Raw genomic sequence first — 27,953 nt, forward strand, 5'->3', positions numbered from 1 at the left:
CCACTCCATTTCCTGAAGTCAATGACCAGCTCCTTTATTTTGCTGATGTTGATGGAGAGATTGTTGCCTTTGCACCATGCTACTGAGCACTCTGTCTCTTTCCTATGTTCTGTCTCGTTGTTGTTTGAGATTAGCCCTACAATGGTGGTGTTGTCAGCAAACGTGAAAATGGAGTTGGGACAGAACTTGGCTACATCATCATGAGTGTATAAGGAGTATATTAGGGTGATGAGTAGGCAGTGTTGAGAATTATGATGGAGGAGGTGTTGTTGCCTATTCTTACTGATTGCAGTCTGTGAGTCAGAAAATCGAGGATCCCATGACAGAGCGCGGTGCAGATCCTAGTCTCAGAGTTTAGAGATGAGTTTGTTTGGAATTGTGGTGTTGAAGGCAGAACTGTAGTCACTAAGTAGGAGCCTAACAGATGATTCAGGGATGAGTATAGGGCCAGGAAGATGGCATCTGCTGTGGACTTCTTGCACTGGTAGGCAAATTGCAAAGGATCAAGGCAGTTGATAGGCTGGAGTTGATGTGAGTCATGACTAACCTCTCAAAACACTTCACACTTCATAATTATGGAGGTCAGAGCCAGAGGCATTCTGCATGATTTTACTTTGGCACTGGGATGATGGTGGTCTTCTTGAAGCAGATGGGGACTTCACATCATAGTAAGGAGAGGTTAAACATGGCGGGAATACTCCCACCAACTGGTTTGCATAGGATGAGTGCATGTTCTTCTTGTTTTTGCTGCCAAAGTGAATAACCTCACATTTAATCAAATTATAATACATCTGCCATTAATTTGCCCATTCATCCAATCTGTCCAGATCATACTGAAGGATCTCTGCATCCTCGTCACAGTTCACCCTCCCACCCAACTTGGTATCATCTGCAAACTTTGAGATGTTATATTTTATTCCGTTATCCAAATCATTAATTTATGTTGTGAGTAGCTGGGGTCCCAGCACCGATCCCTGTGGCACCGACTTTGACTTGCAGCCTAGTATGTCATGTAAGCCCTGCGCAAATGACAGGTATCCTTGTGGTTGATCTGAGACTCGAGCTTAGTTTGGTATTACTTTTTGGCACCTCTGATGGTCTTACGAAGGTCATACCTGGATTTCCTGTGTAGGTCAGGGTTGCCCGACTTGTATGCCTCAGACCTGGACTTCAGTAGGGAATGGATCTCCCAGTTCATCTACAGTTTCCGATTGGGGAACATTCTGATTAACTTCTTCAGCAAACCAGCCTTCTATGCACCTACCAATGAAGTTTGTGACGAAATTGGCATACTCGTTTAGGTTGGCTGCTAGTTCATGAATGTGGCCCAATCCACTGACTCTAAGCAGTCTCATAGAGCCAGCTATTGTAATCTCTGCCCATTTTTATGAAATCTAAATTACTGTGTGCTTTATTAGCAGCTCTCTATAGGTGTTCTGCAACTTTTGATGACTTATATATGGTACACCCAGGTGGTGTGTGGTTAGTTTTGCCCAATCTCCTTAAAATTCCTGTTCTTGTCTGTGCTGAGTGAAAACCTTGCAATTGCTGGGCAAATGTGAGAGCTGAGGCACCTACACTGCTTCCATGTGACTTCCCGGTTACTGCCTCATTTGTACCATACCTTTCTGTCCCAGCCCAGAGATCAAATACGACGTGCATTGGAAGACTGTTGTAAACCTATTGCCTGGATGTTCCAAAAAAATAAGACCATGTATAGATAATCTCATACAGAAGCATAACATAGTCAGAGAAGTGTGCTGAAGGGTGAGTCAATGCCAAGGAGAGAATTGGAGCTGATAGGGGAATCAGCTTGGCAAAGGAGGGACTCATAAATACACTCACATATAGAAAATTTGCAGTACATTGATTCAGGTTATATTGGTCTTCCGCTGTGCTTAACTTAAGAGGGGTAACTTCCTCATTTTGAGATGTTTTAAGGGGTCTGATGCTCGAACTCCAGGTAGGTTAGAAGGCAAGTATGACACAAATTGGTTGGAAGATAAGTGGTGACAATGACACAAGTAGTCAATGGAGGGATATAGACAGGTTAACTGAATGGGTAAAAACTTGGCAGATGGAACATAATGTGGCTAAATGTGAGGTTATCCACTTTAGCAGGAAGAATAGAGGAACTGAGTATTATTTTGATACAGAAAGACTGCAGAAAGTTACAGCACAGAAGGATTTGAGAATCCTTGTGTATAAATCTTAAAAAGCTGGCAAACAGGCACAGCAGGTAATAGAGAAGGCAAATGCAATGTTGATCTTTATTTCAAAGGGAATGGAATACAAAAGTAGGGAAGTTTTGATAAAACTACACATGGCACTAATCAGATCGCAGCTAGAATACTGCAAGCAGTTTTGGACCTTTTATTAAAAGAAACCCATACAGGTATTGGCAAATCAAAGAAGGTTCACTTAGTTGATCCTGGAAATGGAGGAATGTCTTAGGAGGAGGGGTTGAGTTAGTTGGCCTGTACTGTTTGGAGTTTAGACAAATGAGAGGCAATCTTATTGAAACATATAACATTCTTAGGGGACTTGAAAGCGTAAAGGTGGAGAGGTTGTTTCCCCTTGTAAAAGACTCTAGGACCAAAGTGCATAATCTCAGAATAAGAAGTCACCCATTTTAGACAGAGATGAAGAGGAATTTCTCTCTCAGAAGGTAGTGAGTCTGTGAAATTCTTTACTGCAAAAGCCAATAAGACTGGGTCATTAAGTATACTCAAGGCCGTGATAGACAGAGTTTTAATCAATAAGGGAATCAATGGTTATGGGGAAATCAGAGTTGATGACTTTTGGATTAACTATGATTTAATTGAATTGTGAAGCAGATGCAGTAGGCTGAATGGCCTGCTTCTGCTTAAATGTCTTATCATCTTATAAAGCCATTCAATATTTTTAAGGTAGAGACATCAAAACATTGAGGTAGGTGGGAATGTGGAGTTGAGATTATAATCAGATCAATTGTGATCTTTTTAATGGTGGAGCAGTTTCAACGGACTGAATGGTCTACTTCTGCTCCTAATTTGTATGTTAGTATGATAATAACAAGTGCTAATTGTCAGTTGAGAAAGAATCCTCAATTTAACTGATATGGAAGAATTAGTTCCTTCCTGCTCAAAATCTTTGGATGATTATCTTCAGTTATGACTTTCTAAGGAAACTTCCTGTCTCTTGTTCACTCTATCTGAATTAAAAGTCTATAAATAAAATGTTCCAGGATTAACTTTAAACCAAATTCAATGCATTGTAGTTGATTTGAGTAACGTGGATGTTTTAAGCCAAATTCATTCTAGATGTTTGGAATGTAGTTATATTTACAGGGGTTACAAAATTCCTGAGCTAACATAATTTGGGCAGTTTAAAATACATGATTCTTCGGGGCAGAAACAGAAATTACATGTAAATCTCAGCAGGACTTGCAGCATCTGTGGAGAGAAATCAGATTTAACATTTCAGGTCCAGTGACCCTAGATGTAGAAAGATTGGTTACTCTCACGGAAGAGTCTAGGACTAGAGGGCATAATCTTAGATTCAAGGGTCACCCTTTTAAAACATGGATGAAGAGGATTTTTTTCTCTATGGGTAGTGAATTTGTGGAATTTTACCACAAGGGGCTTGAGCATCTGGGTCATTAAGTATCTTCAAGGCTGCAATATATAGATATTTAAACAGTAAAAGAATCAGGGGTGCAAGGAAAGGCAGGAAAGGGACATTGAGGTTTATGAGATCAGTAGTAATCTCATTGAATAGCGGATCAGACTTGAAGAGCTGAGTGGCCTGCTTCTGAACCTGTGTCTTCTGGTCATAACACTGCACTGAAATTCCACAATCTGCAGACCCTTACTGCACATGATGATTGCAGATCAAATCCACAGCTGCAATGCCATCAATCCAGTAATGTGGCAACTTACCCAGGAATATTCTATCAACAATAAGTAGAACAAATCCAACTCAACCAATTACCACCCCATTAACCTACTTTTCGTGGTGCTGAAATAGATAATTGACAGTCCTTTCAAGCAATGATCTAATAATTACAACCTCGGTCCAAACATGGACAAAAGTGTTGAACTCCAGAGGTGAGACAGCATCTGACCAAGTATGCACTCAAGATCCCTTGTAAAACTGGAGACAGTGCACAACAGAGGAACAACTTTGCTGGTGGATTCATTCCTAGCACAAAGAAAGTTAATTTTGCTGGTGGGAATTAATTATCTCAGTCTGAGAACATCACTGTGGGAGTCCCATAGGGTAGTGTCCTAAGCGCAAAGCATCTTCAGCTGCTTCATCTATGACCATCCCTCCATTATAAAGTGAGAAGTGAGAATGTGCAATCATCCGCAAACAATGTTCAGTACCATTCATGATTGTGAATGAAACTGAAGATATTCTTGCTAAGTTGCAGATGACACAAAGGTAGGTGGAGGGGCAGGTAGTATTGAGGAATCAGGAAGGTTACAAAAGGACTTGGACGGGATAGGAGAGTGGGCAAAGAAATAGCTGGCGGAAAGTAATGTGGGAAAGTGTGAAGTTATGCTCTGTGGTTCCTGACCAACAAAATTATGCACTGTGGAAGAATAGTGGCATTGACTATTTTCTAAACGGGTAAAGGCTTTGGAAAGGGACTTGTAAGTCCTAGTTTGGGATTCCCCTAAGGTAGCATACAGATTCAGTTGAAAAATAAATGCTATGTTAGAATTCATTTCAAGAGAGTTAGAGAAGTACAAGAGCAGAGATTTATTGCTAAAGCTGTATAAGGTTCTGGTCAGACTGCATTTGAGATGTTGTGAGCAGGTTTTGGCCCACTATCAAAATAAAATGTGCTGGTATTGGAGGGAGACCAGAGGAGGTTTACAAGAATGATCCTGGCAATGAAGAGCTTGGCGAGCAGGTGAGGATTTTGGGTCTGAACCTGATGGGAATTTAGAAGGATGAGGGGTAACTGCTTAAATCTTCCAGAATACTAAGAAGCCTGGATAGACTGGACATGAAGAAGATCTTTCCACTAGCAGGAGAGACTAGGACCTGAAAGTGAAGGTGTGACTCTTTAGAACTGAGATGGAGAATTCCTTCGGCCAGAAAGTGATTAATCTGTGGAAATCATTACTGCAGAGGACCATGGAGGCTAAGTCTTCGAGTATATTTAAGACAGGTTCTTGATTTTGGGGGTAAGGAATTCAAGGTATATAAGGAGAAGGCAGAAGATGTGTCTACCAGTTCTAATTATAAGAATCAGCTGGACAAGAGGCCAGTTAATTCAGAAGGCTAGATAGTATTGCTTAGTAGTGCCTGCGCTGTGAGTTTAGTCTCTGAGATGATACTTATAGTCTGTGACTGGTTGATAAAATATGTTATCGTAGCATAGGGATGGATAGCAGAGTATGATTAACAACTCTATAAAAATGAGGTCTGTGTAAGGAGTGAGAGAATCAGCCTTGTATATAAGTCAACACATTTGATTTTATAAATAAAGTCTTCCTAATGCCTGTTTTAAATGTTATTTTTAAGACATTTATGTGCCTTGGTCCTTTCCAATGTTGACCTCTATTAGGTTTTGTTACTTTCTATTTTTCTTGGTGCTACTTGTTTTCTTTCCTGTTTCAATTTTTCTTGTGCACAAACATAAACTGAATAGATTCAAGAAACTTGGTTTAGAAAATGAAAATAATCAAGGTTGAGGTTCTTCCATTTGAAGTCATGCTTCTCTAGGAGTTCCTGTGTATGATCTTGAATCCAAAGTGTAATATATTGCATTATTGTTATTATTATATTGAATGAATGGACCATTGTCTGATCATGTTCAGGTGATTTTGTTTACAAGGTATGATGACCATGTTTTGTCTGGCTTTTGATTAAACAGACTGTGGAACATAGTGGTATCCATTAGCAAAGAAAATAATTGGATAATAAGACAATTTTAACTTGGAAATTAAATACAAATTCACATTTTTTTCCATTTATGTAGAAAGAAGTTTGGGGCAACTACTCCACCGTTTATTGACTATCTGAAAGAGATTCTGCGTAGATATCCTGATGGTGGCCAAATTCTGAAGGTAAATCCTTTACAATAGATGAATGGTTTACTAACTCTGTGGAAAATGTCATCTTTTAATTGGGATCATTCCTTCGAAATCACTTGTTACATTTTCATTTGGGTTTCATTGTAATTAATTTAATTGTTGAAAGCTGGAGCAGGATGGATCATAAGATGGTTACAACAAAGAGGATAAAAACCTAAAGAACTGCGGATGCTGTAAATTAGAAACAAAAACATAAGTTGCTGGAGAGATCTCAGTGTCCATGTGCCGAGATCCCTGAAAGTTGCTACCAAGGTTGATAGGGTTGTTAAGAAGGTGTACGGTGTGTTAGATTTTGTTGGTAGAGGGATTGAGTTTCGGAGCCATGAGGTCATGTTGCAGCTGGACAAAGCTCGGGTGCAGCTGCATTTGGAGGATTGTGTACAGGTCAATGGATCCCATTTACCACCCCTGAGAAAAAGAACAGGAAATAATATCACTATGGTAAATCACATCACCACAGGAAATGACATCACTGACCCAAAGGAGCCCAAATAGAAAGCAGGAAACACCAACAGTGCTTCGTTCGGAGGCTCACTGAAGATGTTACTTAGCATAGTGACGAAACGTCTGAAAACGAACCTTCCAGCTCAGCGAGCAAACCTACTTCCAGAACATTTTAAAAGGCTTGACATTACTCAGTGTTTACGGTCAGATAGACATGCATTGAAATTTAGCTTGTAGGTATAGTTAGCAATTAGCAAAGTAAATGTCATGTCGGCCTTCATTGGAAGAGGGGTTGCAGTACAAGAATAAAGAAAGAATGGGCACTACGTCCTGGTCTAACCAGAGTTGTCCACATTCCATGGACAAATTAAAAAGAAAGTCTTGCTATAATTGTGCAGGAATCATTCCAAAGCAATCATACCATGCTTGAAATGTTAACTTTGTCTCTCTCTCTCTTCTCAGATGCTGCCAGATCTGCAGAGTTTCTCCAGCACTGTTTTTATTCTATAACTAAAATCTGTTATTTTATTGAGACCAGAAGGGATTGCCAAGGCTAGGAGTAACAGTTTAAAACTGGGAGAAATTGTTCCGAAGAAAAATCACACTGGTCTCGAAATGTTAACTCTGTTTCTTTTTCCACAAATGCTGCCAGATCTGCTGAGTTTCTCCAGCATTCTTTCTATTTGTTTAAGGTTTGCAGCATCTTCAGTACTGGTATAACTTAGTGAGTTTTGAGAACATTTGTAGCTCAGGTAGAGGTTCTGGATGTAAGTTGGTATAACCTGATTTGCCTGTCCAAGTCCAGGTTCCATTTATAAGAGGTTCAGTGTCCCATTGATTTAAAGCTCACCTCTCAGCCATAAAGTTATCCACGGTCTCCTCACATTTGTACATTCACTAATGCTAGCACTATGAATAATATAAATATTACTATATTTGAGGTCCTGCTTTATAATTTCTTTCCTAACTTGATAAAATCTGTGATTGGACCTCATACCTCTTTGTACCTGTCACATTGGTTTTAATTTGGATCATACCTATAGCTGTTTGTTTCCCGACTATGCAGCTACTCAGTAACCTCTTTAAGCCAGGCACCAAGCAGGCAACATACCATCTAAGAATCATGGCTAAGGCCATATAAACACTAGTCTGTTTCCTAGCTATAGACTCATTGTTCACCTCTACCCGCAATTGAGGTAACTGTCAGCTATAATTTCTTGAAGAGACATTAGCTTACCACCTCTGACCCCAAGTTGAAAACTCATAGATAAATTCAACTCCTCAGGACCGTCAAGTTTTAACCTGATTTTAACCCAACTGACTGTCCATTAATTCAACTTAAGATTTCCTTATACATGTCAGAAGATGCCAAACCTCCATGTGCTGCTAGCCAATCATAACTCTAGTAGGTGTCTTCTCACAGCAGTAACAATAGCAGCTGTGACCACTTGTAGGAATACAGTCAACTCTCCCATTGAGGATCATTACTCAGTTTGGACACCTAAGTAAATGAGTAGTTTGTAAGGGCTAGTAGACAGGCTCCCATGAGAAGGTAGAGGCTATAATTGAGAGAGTGTGAAATGTAAAATTTGAGTTATAAATTCTATGGTAGGGAGAGCTTCTGTTAATCCTAGCCTGCCTCATGGAGCAAGCAAATTCTGCCACAGGTGAAATACCATTAATTTGTCCAAGGGCTAATGGGCCATTTGAAGCCATTCCCCACAACTGGCAAAATACCAGTAGAGACACACAGGTAACAGGCTTGATCCCCCTCCCACTAGGCCTACCCAATTTTACATCCCTGCCACCCCACCCACCTGGTCAAAACTTTTAAAAGGGGTATATAAAATACTAGCCATAGGTCCCTTGAATTTGACTCTGGCTGCAATCAAAAACTTACCACCACTTTTCAGAAATTAGAGCGGAACACTGTTTGGACACACGATAAAAATAAGGGGTAGGCCATTTAGAACAGAGTTGAGGAGAAACTTCTTCACCCAGAGAGTGGTGGATACATGGAATGCTCTGCTCCAGAAGGCAGTGGAGGCCAACTCTCTGGATACTTTCAAGAAAGAGCTGGATAGAGCTCTGAAAGATAGTGGAATCAAGGATTATGGGGTTAAGGCAGGAACAGGATACTGATTGTGGATGATCAGACATGATCATAATGAATGGTGGTGCTGGCTCGAAGGGCCAAATGGCCTACTCCTGCATCCATTGTCTATTGAAAGCAAAACATGTTGTGGAGACACCTGCTGTACTTTGCCTGGCCCTTCTTGACTGCCTTATTGTTATCCATTCGCTATCTGTTTGCATAAGCTTACACTGGATGGTGACCATATTCAAAATCTTCAATTTGATCATGGCTGATCATCCAACTCACCACCCTGTTCCTGCCTTCACCCCAATCCTTTTGATCCTGTTAGCCCTATGAAGTATATCCTAACTCCTCCTTGAAAATTTTCAACGTTTTAGCCTCAACCTCTCTCTGTCACAGTGAATTCCACAGGCTTACCAATCTCTGGGTGGATAAATTTTTTCTTCGCTCAGTCCTAAGTGATCTGTCACTTTTCCTTAGACTGTGATTCAGGTTTTTAGTAATTTCCTAATGTCAGATTAAATGGCCTACAGTTTACACTCTCCAACTGGCCTTGATTAGTGGTGCTACCTTCCACAAATGTTTGTCTTGTCAGGTTTTGCTTCTTTCCACAGCTTTAACATTATCCTTTGCCTTACACAGTCTGCCACTTACCAGCTAGTTAAAACTGAGCAGCTGTCTTGTTTCCATGAACCTTCCAAGTCCATCAGTGCAGTTCACTACTCGAGGGAGCAGATTTGGTCTGGGATAACTTGTCTACATCCATTGGATTGTATTCCTAACTAAGAGATGTCATTTCTCAATACAATCAGGAGTAGTTGCACACACATGCTGTTTGTGTCCTATTCTGAGAAGCATCACCCGATTATTTGTCCCCTGTACATGTCTGGCTGGCCAATCTTATCTTTTTCTAAACATTTCCCGTGTTACACTATAAACGATCAAAATTCACCAGTTACGCACTAATCAGCTTCTTCTGATTTCACTTGATTTTATATGAAGATTCATAAAGATGTACAGCATGGAAACAGACCCTTCGGTCCAACCCGTCCATGCCGACCAGATATCCCAGCCCAATCTAGTCCCACCTGCCAGCACCCGGCCCATATCCCTCCAAACCCTTCCTATTCATATACACATTCAAATGCCTCTTAAATGTTGCAATTGTACCAGCCTCCACCACATCCTCTGGCAGCTCATTCCATACACGTACTACCCGCTGCATGAAAAAATTGCCTCTTAGGTCTCTTTTTTATCTTTCCTCTCTCACCCTAAACCTATGCCCTCTAGTTCTGGACTCCCCGACCCCAGGGAAAAGACTTTGTCTATTTATTCTATCCATGCCCCTCATAATTTTGTAAACCTCTATAAAGTTACCCCTCAGCCTCCGATGCTCCAGGGAAAACAGCCCCAGTGTGTTCAGCCTCTCCCTGTAACTCAGATCCTCCAACCCTGGCAACATCCTTGTAAATCTTTTCTGAACCCTTTCAAGTTTCACAACATCTTTCCGATAGGAAGGAGACCAGAATTGCACGCAATATTCCAACAGTGGCCTAACCAATGTCCTGTACTGCCACAACATGACCTCCCAACTCCTGTACTCAATACTCTGACCAATAAAGGAAAGCATACCAAATGCCTTCTTTACTATCTTATCTACCTGTGACTCCACTTTCAAGGAACTACGAACTGCACTCCAAGATCTCTTTGTTCAGCAACACTCCTAGGACCTTACCATTAAGTGTATACGTCCTGCTAAGATTTGCTTTCCCAAAATGCAACACCTCGCATTTATCTGAATTAAACTCCATCTGCCACTTCTCAGCCCATTGGCCCATCTGGTCCAGATCCTGTTGTAATCTGAGGTAACCCTCTTCGCTGTCCACTACACCTCCAATTTTGGTGTCATCTGCAAACTTACTAACTGTACCTCTTATGCTCGCATCCAAATCATTTATGTAAATGACAAAAGGTAGAGGGCCCAGCACCGATCTTTGTGGCACTCCACTAGTCACAGGCTTCCAGTCTGAAAAACAACCCTCCACCATCACCCTCTGTCTTCTACCTTTGAGCCAGTTCTGTATCCAAATGGCTAGTTCTCCCTGTATTCCATGAGATCTAACCTTGCTAATCAGTCTCCCATGGGGAACCTTGTCGAATGCCTTACTGAAGTCCATATAGATCACATCTACTGCTTTGCCCTCATCAATCTTCTTTGTTACGTCTTCAAAAAACTTGTGAGACATGATTTTCCACGCACAAAGCTATCCCTAATCAGTCCTTGCCTTTCCAAATACATGTACATCCTGTCCCTCAGGATTCCCTCCAACAACTTGCCCACCACCGAGGTCAGGCTCACCGGTCTATAGTTCCCTGGCTTGTCTTTACCGCCCTTCTTAAACAGTGGAACCACGTTTGCCAACCTCCAGTCTTCCGGCACTTCACCTGTGACTATCAATGATACAAATATCTCAGCAAGAGGCCCAGCAATCACTTCTCTAGCTTCCCACAGAGTTCTCGGGTACACCTGATCAGGTCCAGGGGATTTATCCACTTTTAACCGTTTCAAGACATCCAGCACTTCCTCCTCTGTAATCTGGACATTTTGCAAGATGTCATCATCTGTTTCCCTGCAGTCCATATCTTCCATATCCTTTTCCACAGTAAATACTGATGCAAAATATTCATTTAGTATCTCCCCCATTTTCTGTGGCTCCACACAAAGGCCGCCCTGTTGATCTTTGAGGGGCCCTATTCTCTCCCTAGTTACTGTTTTGTCCTTAATATATTTGTAAAAACCCTTTGGATTCTCCTTAATTCTATTTGCCAAAGCTATCTCATGTCCCCGTTTTGCCCTCCTGATTTCCCTCTTAAGTATACTCCTCCTTTCTTTATACTCTTCTAAGGATTCACTCGATCAATCCTGTCTATACCTGACATATGCTTCTTTCTTTTTCTTAACCAAACGCTCAATTTCTTTAGTCATCCAGCATTCCCTATACCTACCAGCCTTTCCTTTCACCCTGACAGGAATATACTTTCTCTGGATTCTTGTTATCTCATTTCTGAAAGTTTCCAATTTTCTAGCTGTCCCTTTACCTCCAAACATCTGCCTCCAATCAGCTTTCGAAAGTTCTTGCCTAATACCGTCAAAATTGGCCTTTCTCCAATTTAGAACTTCAACTTTTAAATCTGGTCTATCCTTTTCCATCACTATTTTAAATCTAATAGAATTATGGTCGCTGGCCCCAAAGTGCTCCCCAATGACACCTCAGTCACCTGCCCTGCCATATTTCCCAAGAGTAGGTCAAGTTTTGCACCTTCTCTAGTAGGTACATCCACATACTGAATCAGAAAATTGTCTTATACATACTTAAGAAATTCCTCTCCATCTAAACCTTTAACACTATGGCAGTCCCAGTCTATGTTTGGAAAGTTAAAATCCCCTACCATAACTACCCTATTATTCTTACAGACAGTTGAGATCTCCTTGTAAGTTTGTTTCTCAATTTCCCTCTGACTATTGGGGGATCTATAATACAATCCCAATAAGGTGATCATCCCTTTCTTATTTCTCAGTTCCACCCAATTAACTTCCCTGGATGTATTTCCGGGAATATCTTCCCTCAGCACAGCTGTAATGCTATCCTTTATCAAAAATGCCACTACCCCTCCTCTCTTGCCTCCCTTTCTATCCTTCCTGTAGCATTTGTATCCTGGAACGTTAAGCTGCCAGTCCTGCCCATCCCTGAGCCATGTTTCCGTAATTGTTATGATATCCCAGTCCCATGTTCCTAACCATGCCCTGAGTTCATCTGCCTTCCCTATTAGGCCGCTTGCATTGAAATAAATGCAGTTTAATTTATTAGTCCTACCTTGTCCCTGCCTGCCCTGACTGTTTGACTCACTTCTGTTCTCAGCTAACCCGTCTCAGATCGATCTCATTCCTCACTATCTCCCTGGGCCCCACCCCCCACCTTACTAGTTTAAATCCTCCCAAGCAGTTCTAGCAAATTTCCTTGCCAGTATATTAGTCCCCTTCCAATTTAGGTGCAATCCGTCCTTCTTGTACAGGTCACTTTTACCCCAAAAGAGATCCCAATGATCCAAAAATGTGAATCCTTCTCCCATGCACCAGCTCCTCAGCCAAGCATTCATCTGCTCTATCTTCCTATTCCTGCCCTCACTAGCTCGTAGCACTGGGAGTAATCCAGATATTACTACCCTTGAGGACCTCCTTTATAAATTTCTGCCTAACTCTCTGTAATCTCCCTTCAGAATCTCAACCTTTTCCCTTCCTATATTGTTGGTTCCAATGTGGACAATGACCTCCTGCTGGCCCCTCTCCCCCGTGAGAACATTTTGCACCCTCTCTGAGACATCCTTGATCCTGGCACCAGGGAAACAACACACCATTCTGATTTTTCGCTGCTGGCCACAGAAACATCTGTCTGTACCTCTGAATACAGAATCCCCTCACACAATTTATCTCTTGGAACCTGACATACCCATCGTTGCATTAGAGCCAGTCTCAATACCAGAAACTTGGCTGTTCGTGCTACGTTCCCCTGAGAATCCATCACTCCCTACATTTTCCAAAACAGCATACCTGTTTGAAATGGTATATCCACAAAAGAATCCTGCCCTAGGTGATGACCTCTCTCGCCCTTCCTGGAGTTAACCCATCCATGTGACTGTATCTGAGACTTGCCCCCCTTCCTATAACTGCCATCCATCACATACTGTTGCTGTTGCAAATTCCTCATCGCTTCTATCTGTCTCTCCAACCGATCCACTCGATCTGATAAGATTTGCATCCAACAACATTTATGGCAGATATAATCCGCAGTAACCCTTAAACTTTCTTTAAACTCCCACATCTGACAAGAAGTACATATCACTGCAAAGGCCATTTTTGCTCCTTCACAATCTACAGACCCAGGAAATAACACCGTCTTATTCCTCTACAAACACTTTCCCAAGTTAAATTAATAGCTATGACTTATATTTTAAGTTTAATCAAGAGACTTATCTCCAAAAACATATAATCAAGAAAGAATCCACTATACTCACTACTGCAGCCTTTCTCTTGGACAGACTTAAAACAATGATTAACTTATCTGATTCTGTGCTGTGAACTTTGCCCAACAGTTCCAAGATTAGTTGTGTATTTCACTGTTTGTTAATTTTCCCAGATGCACTCCGATGTTCAGCGATACACGAATTCAAACAGCAAAGGCGGTAACTGTGCAGGTTCTCTCTCTCTTTCTCTCTCTCTCTCTCCTGCACTGTCCTCACCATGTCATTGCCCAAGTAGTTAGCCTGGCCCTACTTGACTGCCTTGCTGTGAGCTATTCTCTGACTGTTTGTATAAGTTTACACTGAATGGTGATTATATGCAAAATCATGGTATTTGTTAATTAACTTAACAGAAATAAATCTAATTCGTAAATAGATAGAAACATAGAAAATAGGAATTCTTCACATTGTTTGTTGCCTGCCTATTTAATTTTAATTTGATCTCTAGATTTCATTAATTGAATACTACATAGAGTTTTAGTAGGCTTTAATTTAAAAATAATTGATCTAATGATAATTTTCATTATAATTTAGTTAATTAAGTGTAAGTTAAAATTATCAAATACTTGCCAAGTTTTGACTTGTTCTGGGACATCACTTCGCAAGTATTCCCACCTATTGATATTGTCCCCCTCTCCCACTGTGCTTTGCTGGTCTGAAGGGAGAAATGGCTTCACCCTTCAGTGCATGCACATGAATATTTGAATAGAAGCAAAAGTAAGTTATTTAGCCCTATAACACTACTCTAGCATTCAATAAGACCATATTCTTCATGGTTCACTAATGTCCTTCAGGAAAGGAAACTGCCATCCTTACCTTGTCTGGCTTACATGTGACTCCAGACCCACAGCAATGTGGTTGACTCTTATTGCTCTCTTGGTAATTAGGAATGGGCAATAAATGCTGGACTAGCCAGTGGCATCCTCATCCCATGAATGAATAAAAAAAACTGACCAGCTTGTATTCTGAATTCCAGATTCCATCTCTTCCCAATAACCTTTGATTCCCTTGCCCAATGATAATCTATCCACCTTTATCTTAAAAATATTCAAAGACCATGCCTCCAAAGTTAGACAACTATCTGACAGAAGTTTTCTTTATTTGAGGTCTAATTTTTTTAACAATGCCTCTTAGTTTTAAGCCCACCCACAAGAGGAAACATCCTCTGATCTACATCATTAATAGAAATTGTATAAAGTTAGGGAATCAGCACAGACCCTTGCAGAACCGTACTTATCACTTCCTGTCAATCTGAAAAAGATGCATTTATACATGCTTGTTGTTTTCTGCCAGCCAATCTTCTATCTGCTCTGGTATGCTATCCTCTACACCATGAACACCTATTCACATAATCTCTATGTAGAACCTTGGCAAAAGCCGTCTGGAAATCCAAGTCCAGTACATCAACAAGCTCCCTTTACCCATGGTGCATTTCACTCCTTCAAGAAATTCTATTGACATAGTTAAACAGAATTCCCTTTCACTAAACCGCACTGATTCTTAGAAAACATAGAAAATAGAAGCAGGAGGGGTCCATTCGTACCTGTTCTTCCATTTATAGTTGATCATCCAATTCAGTACCTTGATCGCCCTTTTACCCCATACCATTTGATCCCGTTGGCCTCTTTCTAATTAGCCTGAGATTTTCCAAGTCGTCAGTTATAAACTTGTTACTGATCAATTCTAGCACTTTGTATTGTTATGCTAAAAATACCTAACAGGCTGTTTAAGATCTGGTCAAAATTAATACAAGAAGAAATGCACTTTAATATGAAGCAAGTTTATTCACTTATTCTACCTGGATATTACAGACATATTTGGATGTGAGCATAAGGTACAGTTAGTAAGTTTGCAGATGATACCAAAATTGGAGGTATAGTGGGCAGCGAAGAAGGTTACTTCCGATTACAATGGGATCTTGATCATTTTGGGAAAGCAAATCTTAGCAGGACATACACACTTAATGGTAAGGTCCTGGGGAGTGTTGCTGAACAGAGACCTTGGAGTGCAGGTTCATAGCTCCTTGGAAGTAGAGTCGCAAGTAGATAGGATAGTGAAGTAGGCGTTTGATGTGCTTTCCTTTATTGGTCAGAATATTGAGTACAGTTGGGAAATCATGTTGTAGCTGTACAGGACATTGATTAGGCCACTTTTGGAATATTGTGTGCAATTCTGATCTTCTTCCTATCGGAAGGTTATTGTGAAACTTGAAAGGGTTCAGAAAAAATTTACGAGGATGTTGCCAGGGTTGAAGGATTTGAGTTATAGGGAGAGGTTGAATAGGCTGGGGTGTTTTCCCTGGAGTGTCGAAGGCTGAGGGGTGACCTTTTAGAAGTTAATGAAATCATGAGGAGCATGGATAGGATAAATAGACAAAGTCTCTTCCCTGGGTTCGGGGAGTTCAGAACTAGAGGGCATAGGTTTAGGGTGAGAGGGGAAAGATATAAAAGAGACCTAAGGGGCAATCTTTTCATTCAAAGGATAGTACGTGTATGGAATGAGCTGCCAGAGGAAGTGGTGGAGGCTGGTACAATTGCAACATTTAAGAGGCATTTGGATGTGTATATGAATAGGAAGGGTTTGGAGGGATGTGGGCCGGGTGCTGGCAGGTGGGGCTAGATTGGTTTGGGATATCTGTTCAGCATGGACGAGTTGGACCGAAGGGTCTGTCTCCATGCTGTACATCTTTATGACTCTATAACATGTGGAAAAAATCTATTCACTCAAACTACATAATACACATATGTATGCAAACAACTGAATCTCACATTGTCTTCTATCTGTCAGGGACTTTAGAGATGGTGGCGCTTGGAACTCTGTCTTGGATTCCAATCCACCATTTTTGTGAACCCAGACAATGGTGAACATCCAGATGAGTGAGGCAAACAGTCTGATACTTACACTAATCTGAATCTAAAATTATGTGCTGAGGCGCCAATACCAACTTTTCCAGACATTCCACAGTGCAGACAACATGCTGTAAAGATTTCCTTGTGGCTCCATGTTAACTACATGAAAGAATAGTTCCCACAGCCAATCAATGTTATGCATTTACCTCCCAGCTAAAACAGGCATTTTTTTTTACACCAAGCCTCTTTTCGTGTATTTTTCCACTTTGCTTCAATTGATCATTGCAATGAGCAGTTAACCCTTAACAATTAATCCCTAAAGGTCTAGCTTGAAGTACCATTTTAAGCCCAACACTTCTCACTTTCCACACAGCAGATATCATGCATTATATAACTGATGGTCTTTCTTTTTCTATAGGAACTTATTCAAAATGCAGATGATGCTGAGGCTAAGGAGGTGGTGTTTATATTTGATGAACGAACATATGGGTCAACATCTGTGTTTATGAAGGATCTTAAAAAGTTTCAAGGTGTGTCTGTTCAAGATGTAAAACTGATAAGATGCAACAAGAATTATAAGAGAATTTAGAAGTTCAGTTTTATTCTTTCTCAAGATAACTGATGAATTTCAAACAAATATTGATTAAATGATAGTCCTATCTAATAATATGTGATGGCAACTATTCTAATTGTGTCAATATATGTAAGAAAATTAGTAGTTTATTTCTTTCCATCCCACTATGCCCCTCTTTTTCAATGCTACTCTAATTTTGTTATCTGAACTTTTTTTTAAAAAATTCATTCATGTGATGGGAGCATTGCTGGTTAAGTGGTATTTATTGCCCAATCCTAATGAATGAACTAGGTGGGTTTTCTCCAACAATTGTCAATGGATTTATGGTCATCATTTAGACTCTTTACACCAGATTTTATTTTATTGAATTCAAATTGGTAGGTGTTGGAGTTTGAACCCTTGTCCTCAGAACATTACCTAGGTCTCTGGATTAACAGAGGGTCCAACAATAATTAGACTAGGCCATTGCCTCCCATTTCTAGTCTTAGATATTCAGTTACTTGAGACCTTTCTCATGATCTGTGGCTCTTAACAAGAGGAAAAGCATCAATATTGATTGAGGTAAAAAGTTGACAATCCAAAAGGCATAAGAAGAATAGGCTAAATTTTGTTTAGTGTGATGGGCGGTGGAAATAAATCATTGTGCAGGACATCTCTTGTCAGAGAAAATTGTATTCAGTTGAGTCAACAATGAGAAGCTAAGGAATCAGGATGTTTGTCTGTTTGAGACAAGCACTTTATTTTCATGAACTTAAAAACCTACTTTCAAGTCTTATGACCTTTTTGAATTATCCAGGAATTTGGGGAACCTATAATTCATTACTTTCTCCATGGCAATGTCTCAGCCAATTATGATCAATTTACAAATCAATCAGCACTCTGTTCTCCTGTGGTATAAATTGTGATTGTTTGAAATTTGGGAATTCTTGCATGTGTTCTGATGAGTTCAAGATGAAACATTTTCACTCTTCAGAAATATTCCAGTTCTGTCTACCAGGTGACTGCTCATAATTTAAATGATGTGTATTGGAAATTAAGGCAATCTTCCCAATTTGACAAAACTGAAATGAGTTTCTTGCCCTTCACACCTCACCCTTTGAAAGCTGGAAGCTTATGGAGAGGTGAGGACCTACTGATATCATCATCGGACTATTAATCCAGTGACCCAGGTAATTTTCTGGGGACCAGGTTTTGGATCTCTCCATGTTAGATGGTGGAATTTAAATTCAATAAAATTCTGGAAATAAGAGTCCACTGATGACCGTGAAATCATTGTCAATTGTCAGGAAAAACCCATCTGGCTCACTAATATCCTTTTAAGGACAGAAGCTGCCATCCTTATCTGGTCTGGCCAACATGTGGCTCCAGACCCACAGCAATGTGGTTGACTTTTAGCTGCCCTCAGGACAATTAGAGATGGGCAATAAATGTTGGCCGAGCCAGCAATGCTCTCGTGAATGAATTAAAAAAAAAGAAAGCGAGAGTTTGTGGCATCACAGGAATCATTTAATATGTTCTCTTTTGTCCTTGATGTTGATGAGTGCCATGCTGCATTCTGACAATGCTTGCAGCCCAAAAATAACAACAGGAGCCAGCACAAGGATGGCACACCAGTCAGCAGAAAAACAGCTAATACAGGCACCCAACTAACATAAGAGTTTACAGGGCTAAGCTGACTTTTTTTATTCAGTTGTAGGATGTGACCATCTCTGGCTGGCCTCCATTTATTGTCTGTCCCTAGTTGTTCTTGAGAAGGTGTTGGTGAGCTACCTTCTTGCGGTCCACAATGCTATTAGGGAGGCAATCCCAGGATTTTGACCCAACAACACTGAAGGAGAACAGTTATATAGTTCCAAGTCAGGGTGGTAAGTGGCTTGGAGGGGAGCTTGCAGGGGATGGTGTTCCCATGTGTTTGCTGCCCTTGTTTTTCTAGATAGAAGATGTGTGGATTTGGAAGATGTCTAAGAAGCCTTGGTGAATTTCAGCAGTACATCTGCTTTTGCTAGCATTGATGTTGGAAGGAGTGGCCCCTGGTGCATGTGGTGCCAATCACATGTCTGCTAGTGCAGGTTCATAGCTCCTTGAAAGTGGAGTTGCAGTTAGATAGGATTGTGAAGAAGGCATTTGGTATGCTTTCTTTTATTGATCAGAGTACTGAGTACAGGAGTTGGGAGGTCATGTTGCGGCTGTACAGGACATTGGTTAGGCCACTTTTGGAATCTTGTGTGCAATTCTGGTGTCCTTCCTATCGGAAAGATGTTGTGAAACTTGAAAAGGTTCAGAAAAGATTTACGAGGATGTTGCCAGCGTTGGAGGATTTGAGCTATAGGGAGAGGTTGAATGGGTTGGGGCTGTTTTCCCTGGAGTGTTGGAGGCTGAGGGGTGATCTTATAGAGGTTTACAAAATCATGAGGGGCATGGATAGGGTAAATAGGCAAAGTCTTTTCCCTGGGGTCGGGGAGTCCAGAACTAGAGGGCATAGGTTTAGGGTGAGAGGGGAAAGATATAAAAGAGACCTAAGGGGCAATGTTTTCACACAGAGGGTAGTACGTGTATGGAATGAGCTGCCAGAGGAAGCGGTGGAGGCTGGTACAATTGCAACATTTAAGAGGCATTTGGATGGGTGTATGAATAGGAAGGGTTTGGAGGAATATGGGCCAAGTGCTGGCAGGTGGGACTAAATTGAGTTGGGAATCTGGTTGGCATGGACTGGTTGGACCGACGGGTCTGTTTCCATGCTGTACATCTCTATGACTCTATTACCAGAGTCTCTGGATTAGCAGTCCAGTGATGATGCCACTAGGCCATCACCTCCCAATAAGCTTCCAGCTTTCAAAGTGAGAGTTATGAAAGGGCTAGAAACTCATTTCAGTTTTACCAAATAGGGAAGATTGTCATAATTTCCAGTGCATAATTATGAGCAATTACCTAGTAGACAGAACGGATGTTATTAGCGCTTCACCCATTCAGGCAAGTGGGGAGTATTCCATCACATTCCTGACTTGTGCCTTAACGATGATTGACTAGCTTTGGGGTGTTAGGAGTCCAGTTACTCGTCACAGTATTTCTAGCCTCTGACCTGCTGGTGTAGCCACGGTATTTATGTGGTGAGTCCAGTTGAGTTTCGGATCAAGGTAACCCCAGGATGTTGATAGTGGGGGACATAATGCTGGTAACACCACTGAATGTCAAGGTGTAGTGTTTAGATTGCCTTTTATTGGAGATGTTCCTTGCCTGGCATTTGTATGTCCTGATTGTTTTTTGCCACTTGTCAGCCGTAACCTGGATATTGTCCAGATTTTGTTGCATTTAAACAAGGACTGCTTCAGTATCTGAAGAATTGCAAATAATGCTGAACAATTTAATAATGCTGAATAATTGCATAGTCATCAGCAACTATCCTGACCTCTGACCTTATGATGAAGGGAAAGTCATTAATGAAGCAGTTGAAGATGATTGGGCCGAGGATACTACCCTGAGAAACTCCTGCAGAGATGTCCTGGAGCCTAGGTGACTGATATCCAGCAATCACAACCATCTTACTTTGTGCTTGGTATGATCCCAACTAGCAGAGAGTTTGCTCCTGATTCCCACAATTTCAGTTTATGCTTGGGCTCCCTGATGCCACACTTGGTTGAATACAGCTCTGTCTTTCATTTGCTGCTTATGATGTTTTACACGGAAGCATTCCTATTCTGTAGCTTCACTTCATTTTTAGGGATGCCTAGTGCTACTCCTGACATGCCTCCTGCACTCTCTATTGAACCAGAGTTGATCCCTAGGCTTAATGATAATGTTGTCTGGGGATATGCTGGGCTTTGAGGTTGCAGGTTGTGTTGGAGTACAATTCTGTTGCTGTTGACAGCCCACAGTACCTAATAGATGCCCAGTCTTGAGTTGCTAGATCTGTTTAAAGTGTATCCCATTTAGCACAGTGATAGTGCCACACAAGTAGAGAGTATTCCCAATGTGAAGGTGGGACTTTGTCTCCAAAAGGAGACAGGCTGACAGATTGGTGAGACTGAGGTCAGGTATGTTTTTCACTCTTGTTGGTTTCTCACACTCTGTCACAGGCCTAGTCTAGCGGCTATGCCCTTTAGCACCTGACCAGCTTGATCAGTAAAGCTGTTGCCAAGTACACTTGGTGGTGGACAGTGAAACCAACACCTCCCCCCTCCCGCCAACAAGAGGACATTTTGTGGCCTTGCCACCCTCCGTGCTTCCTCCAACGTGGAGGAGTACAGATTCATCAAGCAAGTGAAGACAGTACATGGTAATCAGCAGGTGGTTTCCTTGTTCATGTTTAACCTGAAGTCATGTGACTTCATGGAGTTCAGAGTTAATGCTGAGGACTCCCAGAGCAACTCTATTTCGACTGTACCTCTGTATACAACTGTGATGCCATCTCTGCTGGGTCTGTCCTGCCAGTGGACAGGACATATCCAGGAACAGTGATGATGGTGTCTGGGACATTGTCTGTAAGGTATGATTCTGTGAGTATGACAATGAGATAGCTGTCCCAGATGTTGGTAAGGAGGACAATGCAGGTTTGGCAGCGCTGTTTTTGCTATTGTCACTTCTGGTGGCTAGGTCAATGACATGTGATCTTTTTCATCTAGTTTCATTTCCTTGTTGGGAAATACCTGCTCATAAGATACAGTCACAGAAGTTTGCTCATTAATGCAGGATGTTGAGCGCCCATGGGGCTTAATTGGCAACCCAATACCAGTGATTTTGAAGGCCACTGCAGCTTGGTGGCATGGTGGCTCAGTGATTAGCACTGCTGCCCTCACAGTGCCAGGATCCCAGGTTCAATTCCACCCTCAGACAACTGTGAGAGTTTGCACATTCTCCCTGTGTCTGTGTGAGTTTACTCTGGGTGCTCTGTTTTCCTCCCAGAGTCCAAAGGTGTGCAGGTTAGCTGGATTGGTTATGCTAAATGCCCATAGTCTAGGGATGTGCAAGCTAGGTGGGTTAGCCATGGGAAATGCAGGGTTACAGAGAGAGGATAGAGGGATAAGTCTGAGTGGGATGCTCTTTGCAGTGCCAGTGTGGACTTGATGGGCTGAATGGCCTGCTTCCACTCTGTAGAGATTCTATGATTCTTACTTTGTTTTCAAGAATCTGCAGGTGACAATTGTGGCACGTTTTAAATAGCAATTAAGAATGCAACAAATGCACTGAATTAGAGAGCTGCAGTTGCTGTGAGATGCCGGACAAATAAGAACAGTCCAACCGAAATGGCAATGGCATTCACAGCCATGGCTGTATTCCGTATGTTCAAGATGTCATGGATGGTACCCATGTTCCCTCTAAGGAATCATCTGAGTAGTTGATAGTATTCATCAAAAGAACAGAATTTTATTCACTCACTGTGCAATATGTGACCACTGGAAGTGAATAGTTAGATGTGTGCAAAATATATCAGTAGTAACAAAGGTACCCATGTGCTTTGACACTCACTTGTTTGTTCTAAGTCTAGAAAATTAATTAATCGACCCCTTATCTGGAGATGCTCTGGTCAGACCTGACTGATGCCAGAAACCTGTGCAATGTGGAAGAAGAGAGGTATCACTCTTCTGAAAATGCCCTTCCATTCACTTAATCACCCTTTGGGTACTTTACAGGATGAGCTAGTGAGAGAGCATGGAACAATACAGAACAGGGAAGTCCCTTCAGCCCAACATGTCTATGCTGACTATGATACCATTCTAAACTAATTCCATCTGCCTGTGCTGGTCTGTATCCCTCTACTCCTGTTATATATCGGTCTAAATGTCCATGAAACATTGCAGTTATATCTGCTTCTACCACCTCCCCTGTCAGCACACTCCACGCACTTACCACTCTCTGTGTAAAAAGCTTCACTCCAGGTAAGGAAGCATATTGTTCAAGTCAACGCTTGCCCTAATTCTTTACCATTGAGTATCTTATGGCCCACCTGCATAAGGGGAGGAAATGTTCTAGTGGTATTGTTCAGGATTGTTAATTCAGAGACCTGGCTAATGTTCTGGGGACCCAAGTTCAAATTCCACCTTAGCAGATGGTGGAATTTGAATTCAATAAAATCTGGAATTAAGAATATAATGGTGACCATGAAACCATTGCTGATTGTCAGCAAAACCCATCTGGTTTACTAATATCCTTTAGGGAAGGAAACTGCCATCCTTACCTGGTCTGCCCTAAGTGTCATTCTAGACCTACAGCAATGTGGTTGACTCTTATCCTCAATGAGGAATGGACAATAAATGTCAGCCTAGCCAGCAACGCCTTCATCCTGTGAATGAATACACACAAAAAAAAATAAATGAAATGAGTCTTTTAATACACTGGCACTTTTAGAGCTTGTTAAATTAAGTGTTCCAGAGTTTATTTTGACAAAGTACTTTCTCAAAATGTTGGACTGCTGTGGTTCAGGAAGGCAACTTGTCATCATCATCTCAAGAGTAATTGAGAATGGGCACAGAACACTAGTGTTACTTGTAATTCTCACAACCTGTGAACATTTTTGAAAAACCTATTCAAGTTCCTTTTCATTTCAAAAGAGATCGCTATTTTCGTTTGTGAACATTACCAGCAACTTTGTGATCACTGTTTTCTATTTTGCTCCTTTAGGCCCAGCTCTCATAGTTTATAACAATTCTGTATTCTCAGAAGAGGATTGGCATAGTATTCAAACTACAGGAATCAGTAAAAAGCGTAATGATCCCAGCAAAGTTGGCCAATTCGGCCTTGGATTCAATACTGTTTATCACATTACAGGTATAAGAATTACTTTTAGTAAACAAAAGAGTATTATATAATACAATTGGAAAATGCTATTCTATGTTTTACTTGAAGTAAGTTAGCCATTTATAAGTGTTACCTTTACATATATGAGAACACAAGAACGTGGAGCAGGAGTCAGTAGTTCAGCCACTTGAGCCTGTTCCACCAATCAATATGATCATGGTTGATCTCATCTTGGCCTCAACTCCACTTTCCTGCCTACTGTCCTTAACCTTTCAATCCATTACTAACTAAAAATCTATCTACCTCCTCCTTAAGTTTACTCAATGTCCTAGCATCTGCTATAAGCTAGGAGAGTTAATTCAATAGATTCACAACCCTAGGAGAGAATTAATATTTCCTCATCTCTGTTTTAAATATGTTACTTCTTATCCTAAAACTAGGACCTCTTATTCTAGATTGCCACATAGGGGAAACAGGTAAAAACAAGGACTGCAGATGCTAGAAATCAGAGTCTAGATTAGAGTGGTGCTGGAAAAGCACAGCAGGTCAGGCAGCATCTGAAGAGCAGGAAAATCGAAGTTTTGGGCAAAAGCCCTTCATCAGGAATAGACTTCCTGATGAAGTGCTTTTGCCCGAAACATCGATTTTCCTGCTCCTAGGATGCTGCCTGACCTGCTGTGCTTTTCCAACACACTCTAATCTAGACATAGGGGAAACATCCTCCCCTCTGAATGTTTTGTTAATCCCCTTTAGCATCTCATAGACATCAATTAGATCTCCTCTCATTCTGCTAAATGCCAGTGAGTATAAGCCTACACCATTCAAACTCTCTTCATAAGACAAACCCCTCATCTTTTGAATCAACAAAGTGAACCTCTTCTGAACTATCTCAAATGCAACAATATCCCACCTTGAGTAAGGAAATCAGAATTGTACAAAATATTCCAGTTGGGATCTCATTAATGCCTCGTACAGTTGCAGCACACGTCCCTCCTTTTATAATCTGTCTCTTTTGCAATAATTGCCAAAATTCCTTTTGCCTTCCCTATTACTTGCTGCACCCGCATATTAGTTTTGTGCAATTTATGCACAAGGACACCCAGATCCCTTTGCACTGAAGCACTTTGAAATTTCTCTCCATTTAGATCATAAGTTGCTCTTCTTTTCCTCTGACCAAATGGATAACGTCATACTTATCCATGTTAAACTTGGTCTGCCAAATTTGGCCTATTCACCTATGCAATTCATATCTATTCGTAAATTTCTCATTTCTTCATTGCAATTTACTTTCCCATGTATTTTAGTATCATTTGTAAATTTGACAGTCTATCCTCGCATCTAAGTCATTAATATAGATTGTAAATAGTTGGGGCCCAAGGACCAAAATCTGTGACACCCTGCTAGTTACGTCTTGCTAACCAAGAAAAGACCCTTTTATTCCAACTCACTGCTTTCTATTGATTTGCCAATCCTCTATCCAAGCTAATAAATTACCCCAACCCCATCTTACTTGTGTGTTAACCTTTTAATGCCTCACCTTATCAAATGCCATCTGGATATCCAGATCTACTGGACTATATATATTTTAGATGTGTATATCAGCATGAAAACGAAATTGTGAAAATTGTAGTCACTTTTGCTACAGGGAATAGCAGCATCACAAAATAACGCAAAGTTACCAAACTAATAGTATAGTGTTATTTGTCGACATATGGTTAAGATGACCAAATATTTCATAGAACAGTCAGTTAAAGGTAAAAGCTGTCTGGTGTTTATTTTTATATTTGAAGCTTGTCAACTAAAGTCTGATTTGTCAGTTTATGCAGGCAGTATTGTGATCTCCTGTGATGACTTTTAAACTTTAATTCCTGTAGATTTGCCAAGTATATTCAGTGGAAAATACATTGGTATATTTGACCCACAAGAAAAGCTGTTTGGAGAACAAGAAGCTGGATATATATGGTCTCTTGATGACCTAGAGGACAGGAAAGCTCTTGAAAACTCCAGAGATCAGTTCAGACCATTCAGATATGCCATGGAAGCGACTGGGACCATAACATGGGCGAACGCATTAAAAGAACATTATTTCAATGGAACTTTATTTAGATTTCCTTTGAGAACCGAACCTTCAGAAATATTAGACAACTTGTATGACAAAGCAAAGATCTTTGATCTATTTGACTCCTTCCAAGCAGATGAAGATATGAGTCTCCTGTTTCTCAGAAATGTTACTTCTGTCTGTATTAAGCACATTGACACCAGTGGAAATGTAAAAGTCCGTTTAGAAATAGCTGCTTTGCAGCCTGAGTACATTCCAAGTTTTAATAATAACCTCAATGTTGAAAGGCAGGAAGTAATCTCCAGTGTTAAATCTTCTACCTGCATCAAAGCTATTTCACATCGCATTGCAACAGAAGAACATCACAGTCACTGGTTAATAACAAATTGTACAGGCAACACAGGTGTATGGGCTAACTTAGATGATTTGGCTGAGAAGTTAAGTTATACTCCATATGTTGGATTGGCTTTTCCATTAACTAAAGGTGAAACCATAAAGACTGAAACAAGAGCAAACTTCGAAGGGCGTCTTAGTTTCTTTCTACCACTCCCAAATAATGAGGCCAACAAGACTGGACTACCTGTCCATATAAATGCCTTCTTCGGACTTTCAGACAACCGAAGACATATCAAGTGGATTGAATCAGACCAGAGATATGATGAAGCAGCCAAGTGGAATGAGCTATTGATAGAGAAAATCCTTCCATGTGCATACTGCCAATTTATCCTCGATGCTATTACTCTGGCTCAAACCTCAGTGCTAAAACCCTCATCAGTATATCGTTTATGGCCAGACTTTGACAAAATGAATCATAAAGAACGTTGGGTTAAGATAACTAAGGAAACTATCAAGCGTTTGTTGGAACTTAATGTTCTTTGTTTGGCTGCCTGTGAAGAAAAGTGGATAAGAGCTGACAAAGCTATGTTCTTGGAGTGCGATGATCGACGTGACGTAAGACAGGCGATAGAGAATGTTTTGATAAAAGAGGCTCAACCTTTGGTTAGAGTCCCAAGTCATGTGTTTAAAGCCATATTATTCACTTTGGAAGATAAAAGTTACTTAAACATGGTCACGCCAGCATCTTTAAGAAACATACTTCAGCATTGTGATATGTACGGTATTCCATATGAACAAAAATTAATGCTTCTGGAGTATGTTCTAAGTGATGAGCAATACAGTTCCCTTAACAACCTTCAACTCCTACCAGTCAGCAATGGATCTTTTGTGAAGTTCCAAATTAGTTCATCTGATGAGCCTGTATTTACTGACTCAATCAAATTTCCACGGTAAGCATGTCAAAACAATTACGTAAAATATTTCATGTCAGTTTAGCTATATTATTCCATTAGAATTTATTTTTAAGAATTGTGGATTCTGGAGATCTGAAATAAGAACAAAATACTAGCAAAACTCAGCATGTCTGGTGGCATATGTAAATGGAGAAACAAAGTTAAAGTTTCAAGTCGAATGTGACTTCCCTAGAACTGTTGGCACCTGGAAAATGATGGTTTTCATGCTTTGACAAAGAGTGGTGGCAGAAGCAAGTGGGACAAATGGTAAGGATTCCCAGAGCAAAAGGTGAAGAGAGTGCAAAAAGCAGAGTGCAATATGCAAATATAGAGTACATATTAATTGGAGGTGTTAATAACAGAAGATTGATCAGCTCTGCTGAAAATAAACTAATGCAAACAAGATACTGAGTGGCTGTAATCAAAATAATGGACAGTGTTCATGGTCTCAAGTTTTTGAACTCAGTGTTAAGACCTGAAGACTGTAAAATGCCTAAGCAGAAAATGTGCTGATTCTCCAGCTTCCATTGGGCTTCACTGGAATTTCCAAAGAAGAATCGTTGAACTCAAAATGTTAACTCTAGTGCTCTCTCTGTGTTTACTACCAGAACTGCTGATTTTCTCCAGCATTTTCTGTATTTCTATCTGCAATAATTTCCATTTATTTGAGTGTTTAATTTCCCACCATTTCGCAACCAGTTATGCCCACCTTGAAAGAGTTCTGCTCTTCTCCTGAATTT

General features: G+C 40.7%; 1 protein-coding gene across 8 annotated transcripts in view; it reads left to right on the forward strand.

The window, feature by feature from the left end:
* The window catches only part of sacs2 (sacsin molecular chaperone 2), a 93,883-nt gene that overhangs the window by 44,303 nt on the left and 21,627 nt on the right, over positions 1–27,953 (forward strand). For 5 of the 8 annotated variants that reach the window (XM_087978171.1, XM_087978172.1, XM_087978170.1 and 2 more), the window contains 4 exons: positions 5,975–6,062; positions 16,978–17,089; positions 23,749–23,895; positions 25,740–27,210. In XM_087978171.1, the coding sequence (XP_087834297.1) occupies positions 5,975–6,062; positions 16,978–17,089; positions 23,749–23,895; positions 25,740–27,210 (1,818 nt within the window). Of the gene's footprint in view, positions 1–5,974; positions 6,063–13,826; positions 13,885–16,977; positions 17,090–23,748; positions 23,896–25,739; positions 27,211–27,953 lie in introns of those variants that run through there. The other 3 variants (XM_087978173.1, XM_087978175.1, XM_087978174.1) reach the window with 3 other exon arrangements.

Source organism: Chiloscyllium plagiosum, unplaced genomic scaffold (assembly GCF_037043375.1).
Source record: "Chiloscyllium plagiosum isolate Xiang-an unplaced genomic scaffold, Cpla_swu_hap1 HiC_scaffold_33, whole genome shotgun sequence".
NCBI classification, from domain to species: domain Eukaryota; kingdom Metazoa; phylum Chordata; class Chondrichthyes; order Orectolobiformes; family Hemiscylliidae; genus Chiloscyllium; species Chiloscyllium plagiosum.